This window comes from Oncorhynchus mykiss, chromosome 18 (genome assembly GCF_057628025.1).
Source record: "Oncorhynchus mykiss isolate SJ-2025 chromosome 18, ASM5762802v1, whole genome shotgun sequence".
NCBI classification, from domain to species: domain Eukaryota; kingdom Metazoa; phylum Chordata; class Actinopteri; order Salmoniformes; family Salmonidae; genus Oncorhynchus; species Oncorhynchus mykiss.
The window spans coordinates 67,908,875-67,926,849 of record NC_143039.1 but is presented as its reverse complement, the minus strand read 5'-3'; the positions used below and the strand labels follow the sequence as shown (position 1 = coordinate 67,926,849).

The following is a 17,975-nucleotide window of genomic DNA, read 5'->3' as shown; positions in this document are numbered from 1 at the left end:
GATTTTGACACCCTGGTGTTCTCCTCCTGCTCCGCATCATTCCGAATGGTTAAGTCAGGGTTTCTCAAAGGGGGGAACATTTGTTTTTGCCCTAGGCCTACAAAGCTGATTCAAATAATCAACTAATCATTAAGGTTTGGGATAGGGTTAAAAAATGAGTGTGTATCGCTGGGAATATGGTTAGGTTACATTTATTTGCACCAAAGAAAATAAGTGATACACAACAATACAGATAAAAACGAATAATGAACATGCGACCTTCGGATCAGGAGTCATGGGATTAGGAATGGTTAAGATAAGGGTTAAGGTTTGGGATAGAGTTAAACCCTAAGTTTAGGCGTTCATTCTGAATGGTTAAGATAAGGGTTAAGGTTTGGGATAGAGTTAAACCCTAAGTTTAGGCGTTCATTCTGAATGGTTAAGATAAGGGTTAAGGTTTGGGATAGAGTTAAACATTAAGTTTAGGCGTTCATTCTGAATGGTTAAGATAAGGGTTAAGGTTTGGGATAGAGTTAAACCCTAAGTTTAGGCGTTCATTCTGAATGGTTAAGATAAGGGTTAAGGTTTGGGATAGAGTTAAACATTAAGTTTAGGCGTTCATTCTGAATGGTTAAGATAAGGGTTAAGGTTTGGGATAGAGTTTAACCCTAAGTTTAGGCGTTCATTCTGAATGGTTAAGATAAGGGTTAAGGTTTTGGATAGAGTTAAACATTAAGTTTAGGCGTTCATTCTGAATGGTTAAGTGCTACCTTGTCCCGGAACCTGCTGTTTTCAACTCTCTCTCTCTACCGCACCTGCTGTCTCTAACTCTGAATGATCGGCTATGAAAAGCCAACTGACATTATCCTGTTGCACCCTCTACAACCACTGTGATTAATATTATTTGACCCTGCTGATTATCTATAAATGTTTGAAAATCTTGGCCATGTACTCTTATAATCTCCAACCGGTACAGCCAGAAGAGGACTGGCCACCCCTCAGAGCCTGGTTCCTCTCTAGGTTTCTTCCTAGGTTCCTACCTTTCTAGGGAGTTTTTCCTAGCCACCGTGCTTCTACATCTGCATTGCTTGCTGTTTGGGGTTTTAGGCTGGGTTTCTGTACAGCACTTTGTGACATCGGCTGATGTAAAAAGGGCTTTATAAATCAAATTTGATTGATTGATTTGATTAAGTTAAGGGTTAAGGTTTGGGATAGAGTTAAAGATTAAGTTTAGGCATCCATTTTGAATGGTTAAGTTATGGGTTAAGGTTTGGGATAGAGTTAAACATTATGTTAAGGTGTTCATTCTGAATGGTTAAGTTAAGGGTTAAGGTTTGGGATAGGGTTAAAACAACAAGTGTCTACCACTGGGATTGAACATGTGACCTTCAGATCTGAAGTCACGGACCAACACCCATCCGCCACCCCTGTCCAGGTAATATTGCTCACTGTTGCCCCTAGTGGGTAATTTTGAAGGCCTTTCCCGACGTCCTCAAGACACTTTCAAAGTCAACTTGGAGCGATCTGGCTGTGCAAGACAGTCCCACTTCAAAGCCTTGACGGAAGAAAGGAAGGAGGAGGGGATCTCTGACTCAATCTCTCTGTCCCCCATAGCTCCCTCCCTCTTTATCCATTTCATCCTTGTCACGTCCACTTCACTTCAGGGATTCTCTTCGGCCGTTCCTTTCGTTCTCACTTTACACCACATCCTTTACTGTTCTTCTCTCTTGCATGCCGACTGGTGCCCTTTCAGTGCCTGCTACATCACATTAGCCACTTTTCATCTGTCTCAGGAGAGCCTTCTCTCTCTCTCTCTGTACTTCTGTGGACTCATGTACCAATGTTTTATAGTCTCCCTTTCACCTCCCACTCAGGATACTTCTCTTCTCATTGGTCGACCAGCTCAGTAAAACATAGTCTGTATTCCAAATAACACCCTATTCACTATAGGTCTATAGAGCAATATGGGCCTTATCAGCTCTGGTCAACGGTAGTGCACTATAAGGGGAATAGGGAGCCATTTTCCCCACACATACAGTAAGTGGACGTTCACCCAATTGGTTAAAAAAAAGAGTGCACTAAACGACAGAAAAAGAGGATAAGAAAATGAGATAAAGATGGACAGAGAGAGGGAAGGAGAGAAGAAGGGAGGAGGTGAAAGAGAGAGAGAGATGAGGTTTTCAGAGTGAGGGCCTGAATTCAGTCGTTTGTACCAGGTGAACGTATTTTGTTTTGGAATTGGGCTGAGGTAGATAAGGAGTCTATAAAATGATGCTTTACATTGGGAAGTAACACACAGTCTCAATTCATAACCTGTTATTTAATCTATTATATCAAAAGGAAGAATAGCCTCACGGGGAATGTACCGCACACAGTCCAACTCCCAATACATAACTTGACTATCTGTCATCTACAGTAAATACCTGATATCAAAAGGAAGAATAGCCTCACTGGGAATGTACCGCACACAGTCCAACTCCCAATACATAACTTGACTATCTGTCATCTACAGTAAATACCTGATATCAAAAGGAAGAATAGCCTCACGGGGAATGTACCGCACACAGTCCAACTCCCAATACATAACTTGACTATCTGTCATCTACAGTAAATACCTGATATCAAAAGGAAGAATAGCCTCACTGGGAATGTACCGCACACAGTCCAACTCCCAATACATAACTTGACTATCTGTCATCTACAGTAAATACCTGATATCAAAAGGAAGAATAGCCTCACTGGGAATGTACCGCACACAGTCCAACTCCCAATACATAACTTGACTATCTGTCATCTACAGTAAATACCTGATATCAAAAGGAAGAATAGCCTCACGGGGAATGTACCGCACACAGTCCAACTCCCAATACATAACTTGACTATCTGTCATCTACAGTAAATACCTGATATCAAAAGGAAGAATAGCCTCACTGGGAATGTACCGCACACAGTCCAACTCCCAATACATAACTTGACTATCTGTCATCTACAGTAAATACCTGATATCAAAAGGAAGAATAGCCTCACTGGGAATGTACCACACACAGTCCAACTCCCAATACATAACTTGACTATCTGTCATCTACAGTAAATACCTGATATCAAAAGGAAGAATAGCCTCACTGGGAATGTACCGCACACAGTCCAACTTCCAATACATAACTTGACTATCTGTCATCTACAGTAAATACCTGATATCAAAAGGAAGAATAGCCTCACTGGGAATGTACCGCACACAGTCCAACTCCCAATACATAACTTGACTATCTGTCATCTACAGTAAATACCTGATATCAAAAGGAAGAATAGCCTCACTGGGAATGTACCGCACACAGTCCAACTCCCAATACATAACTTGACTATCTGTCATCTACAGTAAATACCTGATATCAAAAGGAAGAATAGCCTCACTGGGAATGTACCGCACACAGTCCAACTCCCAATACATAACTTGACTATCTGTCATCTACAGTAAATACCTGATAATAAAGAGTAGTCTGGCTTAATCAGACGTATCCTGATTGAGACTATGGAGTCTGGCTAGTGAAACTGTAGGAAGAGGAATCAGTCTGGCTAGTGAAACTGTAGGAAGAGGAATCAGTCTGGCTAGTGAAACTGTAGGAAGAGGAATCAGTCTGGCTAGTGAAACTGTAGGAAGAGGAATCAGTCTGGCTAGTGAAACTGTAGGAAAAGGAATCAGTCTGGCTAGTGAAACTGTAGGAAAAGGAATCAGTCTGGCTAGTGAAACTGTAGGAAAAGGAATCAGTCTGGCTAGTGAAACTGTAGGAAAAGGAATCAGTCTGGCTATACATTATGTAGCAGTATGTGAAATACCTTCAGGTTTTGGTTTGCCCTGTAAACCTGGAATAGTCCCAAAAGTGCCAACTGAGGAAAAAAAAAGTTTTTTAAGTATGTGAACTATGTATTTGACATGATATAGTCTATTCTATACCATAACATTAAACAGGAACTTTTTGGGGGTTGTCATAAAAACGGAGCACAGTGTGTGTACTGGTATAAAAGAGATAATCCACTCTAAAAATTAAATGTGACGTGATACGTCATCAAGACAAGGTTCTATTCACTGGATATAGGGAATAACAAACTCTCACATTTCATAATGCTTTTAAAACAATTACCTGCACTCCAGATTGCCAAATAAGCCAATAGATGGTACGAGCAAACTTCTCCAGAACAAATCCATCTGTCTATATCATCACAACACAGTATATATTTTGTTTAAATGTCCCCAAAGTGCAGAGTGCGCCATCACATTAATATCCTTTCTTCCTTCAACTACCATGGCGCAAAACTGTGTTCTCCTCTCCCTGCTTGCAGGCTCGCAGGGCCCTTGAGCGTTGCCATTGCAACCTGATTCACACAGCTTTGTGCTAGAAACGCAATCTATACTACCAGGTTGAACATGGTGATATTGTAACTCCTAAACTGATAGTGAAGTTTGTTTTAGGGATTTACAACTAGCTAACTACTTCACATGCTGATATTGACTTTGGTATTATTTGCTTGTAGTTATGTTTTCTTGATAGCTACCTAGCGAGCTAAACAGCTTTTCTAGAGAGAGCATTGCATTGTGGGTAGTCAAATTTTCACATATTGCTTACTAACTTATTATAACGACAAAATGCTATATTGTGGCTTTGGGACAAGTCTCTGAATGTCCTTGAGTGGCCCAGACAGAGCACGGACTTGAACCCGATCAAACATTTCTGGAGAGAACTGAAAATAGCTGTGTAGCAACGCTCCCCATCCAACCTGACAGAGCTTGAGAGGATCTGCAAAAAATAATGGGAGAAACTCTCCAAATACAGGTGTGCCAAGCTTGTAGCGTCATATCCAAGAAGACTCAAGGACGTAATCGCTTCCAAAAGGTGCTTCAACAAAGTATTGAGCAAAGGGTCTGAATACTTATGTAAATGTTATATTTTTAAAACATTTGCAAACATTTCTAAAATCCTGTTTTTGCTTTGTCAATATGGAGTGTTGACTGATGCTCATATCTCCGCCCTAACAATGGGAGTCATTGTCCCAAAGGCGGAAAGGCAGAAGCTAGGTCCAAAATAAGCCCATAGAAACACATTGGGTTTATATTGGACATATTTTTTTGGGAGTGAAACCTCTCGCTTTGCAGCCTCCTCTCTGGTGTGGGGCAGACATGGAGAGGGAGAGAAGAGAGGAACGCGCTATTGAGACAGATAAAGAGCATTTGCTTTGCGAGGTACAGTATCTCTACCTGAAAATACATGATCTAATCTAAGTGATTGATAGGTGGTATTCAGTAGTCATAAAAGTATGCCTTATTTACTTTGAAGAACTACTAAAACAGTGAATTTGTCAGACAACATAGGCAACAGCTCTATAGAGATGAGATGATGACTTGGAATGAAATAATAAAGTCATCATATAAAACAAATATATAATATACAAAACAACTGAAATATTTGATTAAAGTAATGTGAATAAACGATGGTTAATATGTGATAAGCAGTAATGTGCTGTCACTATTACATGTTTTATTCATAACGCATAGCGCATTTCATGTTAAAAAATATATTGAACCAAAACTGAAAACTGTGATTATTAAAAAAAAAAAACGTTTTAACTGAAACCGAATCAACCTCAAAAAGCTCTAATCGCTCAGCACTAATATCCTGGTCAGGCATAGTCTCTACTCAGTACATAATCTATATTGGCTGATATAAGAGTTTATGTTCTAGTTTATAACAGTAAGGTTCTCACTACAGAGGTCAGTTCCATCTGAAATGTGTATATCATCTGTGTTATAACAGTTTATAACAGGTTTATAACAGTAAGGTTCTCGCCACAGAGGTCAGTTCCATCTGAAATGTGTATATCTGTGTTATAACAGTTTATAACAGGTTTATAACAGTAAGGTCTCACCACAGAGGTCAGGGCCATCTGAAAGCTGTATATCCTGGCGAGGCCAAAATCGGCCAGTTTGATCTGTCCTCCACTGGTGACCAAAATGTTCTGGGGTTTCAGGTCCCGGTGAACCACACGGTGTGAGTGCAGGAAGTCCAGTCCCTGCAGCAGCTGGTACATCATATCCTGTTAGGACAACACACATGGGCACTCAGACAGAGTCTTAACAGGTACAACTACTACATTCGTCAAAATACAAAGTACTCTAGCAGTGAACACCATTTCCGTGCATTTAGGGCCCATAATGCAACTCTTCAGAAAATGGGCGTGGCTTCACAACGTTTTCAGATTTGAAGAAAATGGCGGAAAATATGCAGCCGAAGTCCGACGAGAGAGCATACACATTCATTGCTTTAACTAATTATGACAAACGTTAAGAAAATGTTGAGCAATGTAATTTAACAATTTGTTAGCTTCGCTAGCCTTACGAACTGCATAGCATTTCATTACAGTAGTAGCTTGTATGCACCATATGTTAGCTAGCTGCCTAACGTTAGTTGGCTACTAATACTTCAAACTTGCCAGTATATTAACTATATGCTATCTAACTAAACAACCCAACGTTTATTGACTTGATATTTCACCTAATTCTTAGCTTAGCTAAGTGGTATAGTCTTTGTGCGTTCTCAATGGACATTGTTACAGAAGTCGTAAAACGTCTTGCTCGTCATTTGCTAGCTATGCTAACAAGCTAGCAAGAAGTTGAAAAGCAACAGTATCAAATTCCGGTAGACACATCGAAGCACTAGTACACTCAACTACAAGGATACCGTTAGTTTACATTATACTAAAATTAACTAATAGCATAAAGTATGTAGTATATACTCATTAAGTATGTTAGTATGGGTATTCGAAAACAGCTACAGTCTTAACAGGTACAACATGACGCATGGACACAGACAGTCTTAACAGGTATAACATGACACAGACACAGCCTTAACGGGTATAACATGACACATGGACACAGTCTTAACGGGTAAAACATGACGCATGGACACAGACAGTCTTAACAGGTATAACATGACACAGACACAGCCTTAACGGGTATAACATGACACATGGACACAGTCTTAACGGGTAAAACATGACGCATGGACACAGACAGTCCTAACAGGTATAACATGACACATGGACACAGACAGTCTTAACAGGTATAACATGACACAGACACAGCCTTAACGGGTATAACATGACACATGGACACAGTCTTAACGGGTAAAACATGACACATGGACACAGACAGTCTTAACAGGTATAACATGACACATGGACACAGACAGTCTTAACAGGTATAACATGACACATGGACACAGACAGTCTTAACAGGTATAACATGACACATGGACACAGACACAGTCTTAACAGGTTCAACAACACACATGGACACAGACACAGTCTTAACAGGTATAACATGACACATGGACACAGACACAGTCTTAACAGGTATAACATGACACATGGACACAGAGTCTTAACAGGTATAACATGACACATGGACACAGACACAGTCTTAACAGGTTCAACAACACACATGGACACAGACACAGTCTTAACAGGTATAACATGACACATGGACACAGACACAGTCTTAACAGGTATAACATGACACATGGACACAGACACAGTCTTAACAGGTTCAACAACACACATGGACACAGACACAGTCTTAACAGGTTCAACAACACACATGGACACAGACACAGTCTTAACAGGTTCAACAACACACATGGACACAGACACAGTCTTAACAGGTATAACATGACACATGGACACAGACAGTCTTAACAGGTATAACATGACACATGGACACAGACACAGTCTTAACAGGTTCAACAACACACATGGACACAGACACAGTCTTAACAGGTATAACATGACACATGGACACAGACAGTCTTAACAGGTATAACATGACACATGGACACAGACACAGTCTTAACAGGTTCAACAACACACATGGACACAGACACAGTCTTAACAGGTTCAACAACACACATGGACACAGACACAGTCTTAACAGGTATAACATGACACATGGACACAGACACAGTCTTAACAGGTATAACATGACACATGGACACAGACACAGTCTTAACAGGTATAACATGACACATGGACACAGACAGTCTTAACAGGTATAACATGACACATGGACACAGACACAGTCTTAACGGGTATAACATGACACATGGACACAGACACAGTCTTAACAGGTTCAACAACACACATGGACACAGACACAGTCTTAACAGGTTCAACAACACACATGGACACAGACACAGTCTTAACAGGTATAACATGACACATGGACACAGACAGTCTTAACAGGTATAACATGACACATGGACACAGACACAGTCTTAACAGGTTCAACAACACACATGGACACAGACACAGTCTTAACAGGTATAACATGACACATGGACACAGACAGTCTTAACAGGTATAACATGACACATGGACACAGACACAGTCTTAACAGGTTCAACAACACACATGGACACAGACACAGTCTTAACAGGTTCAACAACACACATGGACACAGACACAGTCTTAACAGGTATAACATGACACATGGACACAGACACAGTCTTAACAGGTATAACATGACACATGGACACAGACACAGTCTTAACAGGTATAACATGACACATGGACACAGACAGTCTTAACAGGTATAACATGACACATGGACACAGACACAGTCTTAACGGGTATAACATGACACATGGACACAGACACAGTCTTAACAGGTTCAACAACACACATGGACACAGACACAGTCTTAACAGGTTCAACAACACACATGGACACAGACACAGTCTTAACAGGTATAACATGACACATGGACACAGACACAGTCTTAACAGGTAAAACATGACACATGGACACAGACAGTCTTAACAGGTATAACATGACGCATGGACACAGACAGTCTTAACAGGTATAACATGACACATGGACACAGACACAGTCTTAACAGGTTCAACAACACACATGGACACAGACACAGTCTTAACAGGTTCAACAACACACATGGACACAGACACAGTCTTAACAGGTTCAACAACACACATGGACACAGACACAGTCTTAACAGGTTCAACAACACACATGGACACAGACACAGTCTTAACAGGTATAACATGACACATGGACACAGACAGTCTTAACAGGTTCAACAACACACATGGACACAGACACAGTCTTAACAGGTTCAACAACACACATGGACACAGACACAGTCTTAACAGGTTCAACAACACACATGGACACAGACACAGTCTTAACAGGTATAACATGACACATGGACACAGACACAGTCTTAACAGGTATAACATGACACATGGACACAGACACAGTCTTAACAGGTTCAACAACACACATGGACACAGACACAGTCTTAACAGGTTCAACAACACACATGGACACAGACACAGTCTTAACAGGTTCAACAACACACATGGACACAGACACAGTCTTAACAGGTATAACATGACACATGGACACAGACAGTCTTAACAGGTTCAACAACACACATGGACACAGACACAGTCTTAACAGGTATAACATGACACATGGACACAGACACAGTCTTAACAGGTATAACATGACACATGGACACAGACACAGTCTTAACAGGTTCAACAACACACATGGACACAGACAGTCTTAACAGGTTCAACAACACACATGGACACAGACACAGTCTTAACAGGTTCAACAACACACATGGACACAGACACAGTCTTAACAGGTTCAACAACACACATGGACACAGACAGTTTGTCATGATTTTACGGATACAAGACACATGGACACTGAAAAAAGACACCTGATATCCTTGACATAGAGGGTTCAAAAGTACTAAAACAAAAGGTGATTTTTAAAATCTGTGTTTTGGTTGCTGCACATTGGTGTTGGATGGTTCCCCCAATACTAATGCAGTTCGTTATCTTCATCATCATGTGTGTACAGTATGCACATCACTGTAATCTGTAAGGTAACGATAGTAAGAAACATCGTTTATTTCTCTTCTAAATCAGCCAACGTGTCTCAGAACACTGAAAACCTAAATGAAAAGTCCCACAGAGTGAAGTGAAGTCACTGAGGCCTTGCATGCGGTGCAGCGGCTTGTCGACGAGGAAGAAAAGAGAACGTATCCCTTTAAATCCCAAGTGTGGCAGATGGTGATAACTGACACAAATTGTGGAGGGAGAGCAGAGCAGGAAATACACGTTGCTGTGAGGGTGTAGTTCTGATCTTTGGGCCCTGGTCCAAAAGTAGTGCACTACATAGGGAATAGGGTGCCGTTTGGGTACACCCTTGATCTGTTGGTGGTGGGCCTGTCTCTGCCTCCCTCCCTCTCTTCCTGCATCTGGCTGGACTGGAGCTGAGGTGGATTGTTCATTGAAGATCCACTCTTTCTAGCTGCAGCCAGGAACGGCCCCACAGTGGCCCTAATGCCCACAAGCACTCAATCCAGGGAGAGAGAAATAAAGTTAAAACGAGAGAGAAAGAAAGAGTCTGAGAGGAGGGCTAAACTGATGGAAGAGTCTGAGAGGAGGGCTAAACTGAAGGAAGTGTCTGAGAGGAGGGCTAAACTGAAGAAAGAGTCTGAGAGGAGGGCTAAACTGAAGAAAGAGTCTGAGAGGAGGTCTAAACTGAAGAAAGAGTCTGAGAGGAGGTCTAAACTGAAGGAAGAGTCTGAGAGGAGGGCTAAACTGAAGGAAGAGTCTGAGAGGAGGGCTAAACTGAAGAAAGAGTCTGAGAGGAGGGCTAAACTGAAGAAAGAGTCTGAGAGGAGGGCTAAACTGAAGGAAGAGTCTGAGAGGAGGGCTAAACTGAAAGGGCTCAACGGCCCACTCTATGGTGGAACTTGCACAACAACATAAGGACTGAACTGATGGTGATAGCGGAGGTGGGGGCTGTTTGAGTGATAGAGACAGAGAGATGGGGGAAGATTAAAAAAGAAACACAGAGAAAGAAAAAGAGAGTGGGAGAGAGAGTCCCTCTTTCTGTCTCGACATGAATCGGCCTACTGCTGGGGTTGCAGCAGGCAGCGGTGCCCCCCCCCCTCCCCGAAACACGTCACCAAGACCTCACAAGTGACATGGACCTGGGCCTGGGGAGGGGCTCCATTCTCTGACCCTAGCAGCTGGTGAGTGATTAAAAGAGGTGAAACAATGGTCTGCACACTCAAGCAGAAAACATTTTCAAACGGGCGGGGCTGACCAGGGCTAAGGGGAGGGGACAGGAGCCTCTGCACGGAATAGAGAACAGACAGGGCAGAGGGAATGTGTGTGTGTCTGTGTGTGTCTGTGTGTGTGCACGTGCGGTGTGTGTGTGTGTGCGGTGTGTGTGTGTGCGGTGTGTGTGTGCGGTGTGTGTGTGCATGCGTAAGCAGTGTGTATGAGGGTCCCTTGCGCAGGTCACCCAGAGAGCGTAAACAGGCCTTCTTTTTTTGCATCTCCGTCCACCCGTAACCTAGGAGGCCAACAGACAGCGGCAGAGGCAGTTATTTAGGGAGTTGATACAATGGCATCACCCCCATGAGTTCCTCTCTGTTTGCTTTAAATGGCCATTTGCGACATGTTTCCTTTCAACAGCATTTCCTACAAAACCCCAATTATCTCAGAAGTGTGACTTGAGGACAAACATACAAACAACAAGGCCCCCATGGTGCTTCATCTCCCCTCCCTGCTTCTGTTCATTCCTATAACAGTCATTCAGTAGTAGATGATACAGGTGGAGATGAATGACAAGCCGTTGCTTGTCAAGAGTTAATAGATTTTAGTTGTTAATAACAATGAATAGTTTGTAGGGCTGGGGATAATGTCAAACTATCAAACTGACATTAATATCTATTCTCCAGTCTGCAGATGGTATGAGAAAACACCTGACCTGTTGCCACCCAATGTGACAGGAGGTGACACAGAGCAACGAGTTGCCCAACACCCTAACTGTCTATGACAGCACCTCGACCAGAGATAGCTAGCTAGGAAACACAAGGCAAGCGACACCCAAGAATAAAAATTAAAAAGTAGCCTAGAGAAAAAGCAGTGAAAACATGGCATCCCCTAGTGCAGTCCCTGTTGTCATGCTAATAAGCAAGACGCAGTCATATTGTTTTTTGTAACCGTGTCACAATACAGGACATCTGCCAGTTTCATCAACCAGGCTTTTATAGGGCCTGGAGACGGGGAAGGACGGGGGATCTGGGGGTGGAGGAGGGGGTAGAGGGGCACGAAGCCCAGCGTTAGCCCAGCGTTAGGTTGGGGGAGACTGCGGGACAGAGACCGGCTGCTTCATGTCCTTCCAGCTCATTTGATTCCCGGAGCCTCTTTGATCAATTACCATACGGTGGGTCTTACTGTAGGTCTGAAAGGGGGCAGTTGGGGGTGGGGGTCTGCAATCTGGTGTCCTCTGGTCTGGAGGAGTGTTACTGTGCAGTGTCCACTGTCATGGAAATAAAAGGGACGGTGCCACTGTCATCTTGTACTTGATCGTTTTCCATTGTCCCTCATCGCTCCAGCTGCTGTTTGGATGTTGAAAATTAAAATGAAATGAAATCAAATTTTATTTGTCACATACAAATGGTGAGCAGATGTTAATGTGAGTGTAGCGAAATGCTTGTGCTTCTAGTTCCGACAGTGCAGTAATAACCAACGAGTAATCTAACTTAACAATTTCATAATGGTTGCTGTGGATACGACATCGCCGATGCACTTGCTAATAAACTCACTCACCGAATCAGCGTATTCTTCAATGTTGTTGTTTGACGCAACGCGGAACATATCCCAGTCCACGTGATCGAAGCAATCTTGAAGTGTGGAATAAGATTGGTCGGACCAGCGTTGAACAGACCTGAGCGCGGGAGCTACCTGTTTTAGTCTCTGTCTATAGGCAGGGAGCAACAAAATGGAGTCGTGGTCAGCTTTTCCGAAAGGAAATGGAATGGGATCTCTCTCCCGCTCAAAAAGTGGTCTTCCATGCTTGCTTTCAAATCAAATCAAATCAGATTAGTCACATGCGCCGAATACAACAGGTGTAGACATTACAGTGTAATGCTTACTTACGAGCCCCTAACTGACAGTGCAGTTTCAAAAAATACGGATAAGAATAAGAGATAAAAGTAACAAGTAATTAAAGAGCAGCAGTAAAAAAATAACAATATATACAGGGGGGTGCCGGTACAGAGTCAATGTGCGGGGGCACCGGTTAGTTGAGGTAGTATGAACAGTTGAAATCAGAAGTTTACATATGCTTAGGTTGGAATCATTAAAACTCGTTTTTCAACCACTCCACAAGTTTCTTGTTAACAAACTACAGTTTTGGCAAGTCGGTTAGGACATCTACTTTGTGCATTACAGAAGTCATTTTTCCAACAATTGTTTTCAGACAGATTATGGGTCTTCCAAATGGACAATGACCCCAAGCCCAAGCCCTGACCTCAATCCTATAGAAAATGTGTGGGCAGAACTGAAAAAGCATGTGCGAGCAAGGAGGCCTACAAACCTGACTCAGTTACACCAGCTCTGTCAGGATGAATGGGCGAAAATTCACCCAATTTATTGTGGGAAGCTTGTGGAAGACTACCTGAAACGCTTGACCCAAGTTAAACAATTTAAAGGCAATTCTACCAAATACTAATTGAGTGTATGTAAACTTCTGACCCACTGGAAATGTGATGAAAGAAATAAAAGCTGAACTAAATCATTCTCTCTACTATTATTCTGGCATTTCACATTCTTAAAATAAAGTGGTGATCCTAACTGACCTAAGACAGGAAATTTTTACTAGGGTTAAAAGCCAGGAATTGTGAAAAACTGAGTTTAAATGTATTTGGCTAAGGTGAGGTTAATAAATAGAGAGAGACTAACTGTCGAGAGGGAAAGAGGTTGCCAACACTTCCGCTTCCTACCATTTGCAGATACTGGGTATGAGTTTCAAATGGCACCCTATTCCCTACATAGTGCATAGGCCCTGGTCAAAAGTAGTGCACTATACAGTGTATATGGAATAGGATGACATTTCAGATGCACCCCAGCAAATAACTGGATTACTTCCGGATTAGTCTGATAGTCAGGATGATTTATGGTTTGTTAGTGTGTTTGGCCCTGAAGGCAATTCTTTAGCCTACAGGAAAGGGAGGTTGGACACACGATGAGACACTGCACATAAAGAAATGCCTTCTGTCAGTGTCACCTAGTTCTGTCAATCTATATGATTACACACACTCACAGATGCACACACACACACACAAATAAAACACACACTCCTCCTTTAGATACAGAGTGAAGTGAGGGACCAGAATGAAAATAGAAAAGCCGAGGCCCTCTAATTAGGACCCAATATGCCACATGTGCTGCCCTTCAAAAAGCCTGAATGCTGTCTGATGTTTGGGAGTTCCATCCTCGGTTCCTGTCTGGGCCAGGAAGAAATATTCTCAGGATACTTTGCAAAAACAAGGTCCACATATTCATAGACCTTACGAATACAGTAGGGCATTTTCAATTTAGTGTGAACTTACTAAGAAGTTGCCCCTAGACAGACTCACTTTGATAGTTTCAGGTGGCACCCCAGGATCAGGTGCTTTCTCCAGGTACGTGGTCAGGTCCTGGTCAACGTGCTCAAAGACCAGGGTCAGCTTGGTCTCGCGGTCGGTCCGAGACACAGTACACACATCGAACAGTCTGCAGAGAGAGAGAGGCAGAGTGAATACTGCTGCTTAGCATTGTTAATGTCAGTCAGATATCATGGTAACACTTATATAAAATGATCTATAAAGGGTTTGTAAAAGGATCACATGTAGTCCATAAAGTAGTTCACAAGTAAATAGAGGTTATAAAGTCATCCGTCTTTAATTTAAGAGGAATAACAAAGTATTTTCATGTAAAACCACCATCTATGACAAACCATATTTTCCCATCTAAACTGGCTTCTGAAATATAGATAGACACTTGATAGGATCCCTAGCATAATTCAATACCTGAGAGAGATCTAATCTATTTAAACAATCTAGCTTCAGTTAGGGGGGGGGGGGGATTTATTCATATGGTTCTAAAATGAACTTAGCCTTACAATGCTTTTGGGAAACCAGGCCCAGACTAGTTTTCCTGACAGTTTTGAAAGAATGCAAGCAATGCTTTCACATACTGGGCCTTGTTAGCTAAACGAAAGGAACCGATCTGAAATTCCTTACTCGTGACTGATGGACATTTTGGCAACATGATCTCCTAGCCCTTATTCCAGTATGTGTGCAATAGCGGACTACACAGTACAGTAACCACAATAGGATCCGCTGAGAGTTGAACACCTTGACAGAGTGATTGATTTGGCATTCTCCTTATTAAAAACATGCAACTGTAACCGGCCAGGCTGATATTGATTACTGCATTGTTGGGTTTAGAGTTTGCAAGAAAGGCATTTCACTGTACTTGTGCACGTGACATTAAAACTTGAAACTTGAATCCAGGTCTCCTTCATGCCACAAGACCCCTTAGTCCACTGAGCTAAAGCCTAGGCAATATATCTGGGAGCAAACGCAAACTCTTCAGGTCTCAGACAAGGTTACACATCAAGCAGGCATATACTATATGTACAAACGTATGTGGACACCCTTTCAAATTAGTGGATTCTGCTATTTCAGCCAAACCTGTTGCAAACAGGTGTATAAAAATAGAGCACACCGCCATGCAATCTCCATAGACAAACATTGACAGTAGAATGGCTTTACTGAAGTGCTCAGTGACTTTCAACGGGGCGCCGTCATCAGATGCCACCTTTCCAAGTCAGTTTGTCAAATTTTTGCCCTGTTAGAGCTGCCCCGGTCAACTGTAAGTACTGTTATTGTGAAGTGGAAACGTTGAGGAACAACAACGGCTCAGTGGCAAAGTAGAAGTTCTGTCCTCGGTTGCAAAACTCACTACTGAGTTCCAAACTGCCTCTGGAAACAACGTCAGCACAATAACTGTTCGTTGGCAGTTTCATAAAATGGGTTTCCATGGCCGAGCAGCCGCACACAAGCCTATGAACACCATGCACAATGCCAAGCGTCGGCTGGTGTGGTGTAAAACTCGCCGCCATTGGACTCTGGAGCAGTGGAAAGCATTCTCTGGAGTGATGAATCACGCTTCACCATTTGGCAGTCCAACGGACTAATCTGGGTTTGGAGGATGCCAGGAGAATGCAACCTGCCCCAATACATATTGCCAACAGTAAAGTTTGGTGGAGGAGGAATAATGGTCTTGGGCTGTTTTTCATGGTTCAGGCTAGGCCCCTTAGTTCCAGTGAAGTGAAATCTTAATGTTACAGCATACAATGACATTCCAGATGATTCTGTGTTTCCAACTTTGTGGCAACAGTTTGGGGGAAGGCCCTTTCCTGTTTCAGCATGACAATGCCCCCAGGCACAAAGCGAGATACATAGAAAAATGGTTTGTCGATATCGGTGTGGAAGAGCTTGACTGGCCCACACAGAGCCCTGACCTCAAACCCATCGAAACCTTTGGGATGAATTGGAACACCGACTGCGAGCTAGGCCTAATCGCCCAACATCAGTGCCCGACCTCACTAATGCTCTTGAGGCTAAATGGAAGCAAGTCCCCGCAGCAATGTTCCAACATCTAGTGGAAAGCCTTCCAAGAAGAGTGGAGGCTGTTACAGCAGCAAAGAGGAGACCAATTCCATATTAATGCCCATGATTTGGAATGAGATGTTCTACGAGCACGTGTCCACATACTTTTGGTCATGTTGTGTAGTTCCGACCCATTTCCGTTAGGCATGTTTAGCCTCTTGCCCAGTAAATCTATCCTTTAGCCTCCTGCCTACTAACCCTATCCTTTAGCCTCCTGCCCACTAACCCTATCCTTTAGCCTCCTGCTCACTAACCCTATCCTTTAGCCTCCTGCCCAGTAACCCTGTCCTTTAGCCTCCTGTCCAGTAACCCTATCCTTTAGCCTCCTGCTCACTAACCCTATCCTTTAGCCTCCTGCCCAGTAACCCTGTCCTTTAGCCTCCTGTCCAGTAACCCTATCCTTTAGCCTCCTGTCCAGTAACCCTATCCTTTAGCCTCCTGCCCAGTAACCCTATCCTTTAGCCTCCTGCCCAGTAACCGTATCCTTTAGCCTCCTGCCCAGTAACCCTATCCTTTAGCCTCCTGCCCAGTAACCCTATCCTTTAGCCTACTGCCCACTAACCCTATCCTTTAGCCTACTGCCCACTAACCCTATCCTTTAGCCTCCTGCTAACTAACCCTATCCTTTAGCCTCCTGCCCACCAACCCTATCCTTTAGCCTACTGCCCACTAACCCTATCCTTTAGCCTACTGCCCACTAACCCTATCATTTAGCCTACTGCCCACTAACCCTATCCTTTAGCCTCCTGCTAACTAACCCTATCCTTCAGCCTCCTGCCCACCAACCCTATCCTTTAGCCTACTGCCCACTAACCCTATCCTTTAGCCTACTGCCCACTAACCCTATCCTTTAGCCTACTGCCCACTAACCCTTTCCTTTAGCCTCCTGCCCACTAACCCTATCCTTTAGCCTCCTGCCCACTAACCCCATCCTTTAGCCTCCTGCCCACTAACCCTGTCCTTTAGCCTCCTGCCCACTAACCCTATCATTTAGCCTCCTGCTCACTAGCCCTATTCTTTAGCCTCCTGCTCACTAGCCCTATCCTTTAGCCTCCTGCTCACTAGCCCTATCCTTTAGCCTCCTGCTCACTAACCCTATCCTTTAGCCTCCTGCTCACTAATCCTATCATTTAGCCTCCTGCTAACTAACCATTTAATTTAGCCTCCTGCTCACTAATCATATCCTTTAGCCTCCATCCTGACAACACCAATAATAATGTTATAGCTACATTATATCTATTTTAAGAGGGAAACCCTTGGCGACTCCTGAGCATCCAACACAATACATCAACATTGTGGGTGTATTTTTACTAGGTGACAAACCGAGCCCAAACATACAGATTATTTGGGCAGTTGTGCCATGGGGAAGCATTGGTGAAAGCCTAGAGAAGACGTC

The 17,975-nt window shown here is 43.0% G+C and overlaps 1 protein-coding gene across 2 annotated transcripts in view; it reads right to left on the bottom strand.

Moving 5' to 3' along the window:
• cdk6 (cyclin-dependent kinase 6) overlaps positions 1–17,975 on the bottom strand; it is a 90,874-nt gene that overhangs the window by 61,656 nt on the left and 11,243 nt on the right. For both annotated transcript variants that reach the window (XM_021572661.3, XM_090209194.1), the window contains exons 3-4: positions 14,501–14,636; positions 5,899–6,066 (exon numbers count right to left, since the gene is read on the bottom strand). In XM_021572661.3, coding sequence (XP_021428336.1) covers positions 5,899–6,066; positions 14,501–14,636 — 304 coding nt within the window. The remainder of the gene's footprint in view (positions 1–5,898; positions 6,067–14,500; positions 14,637–17,975) is intronic.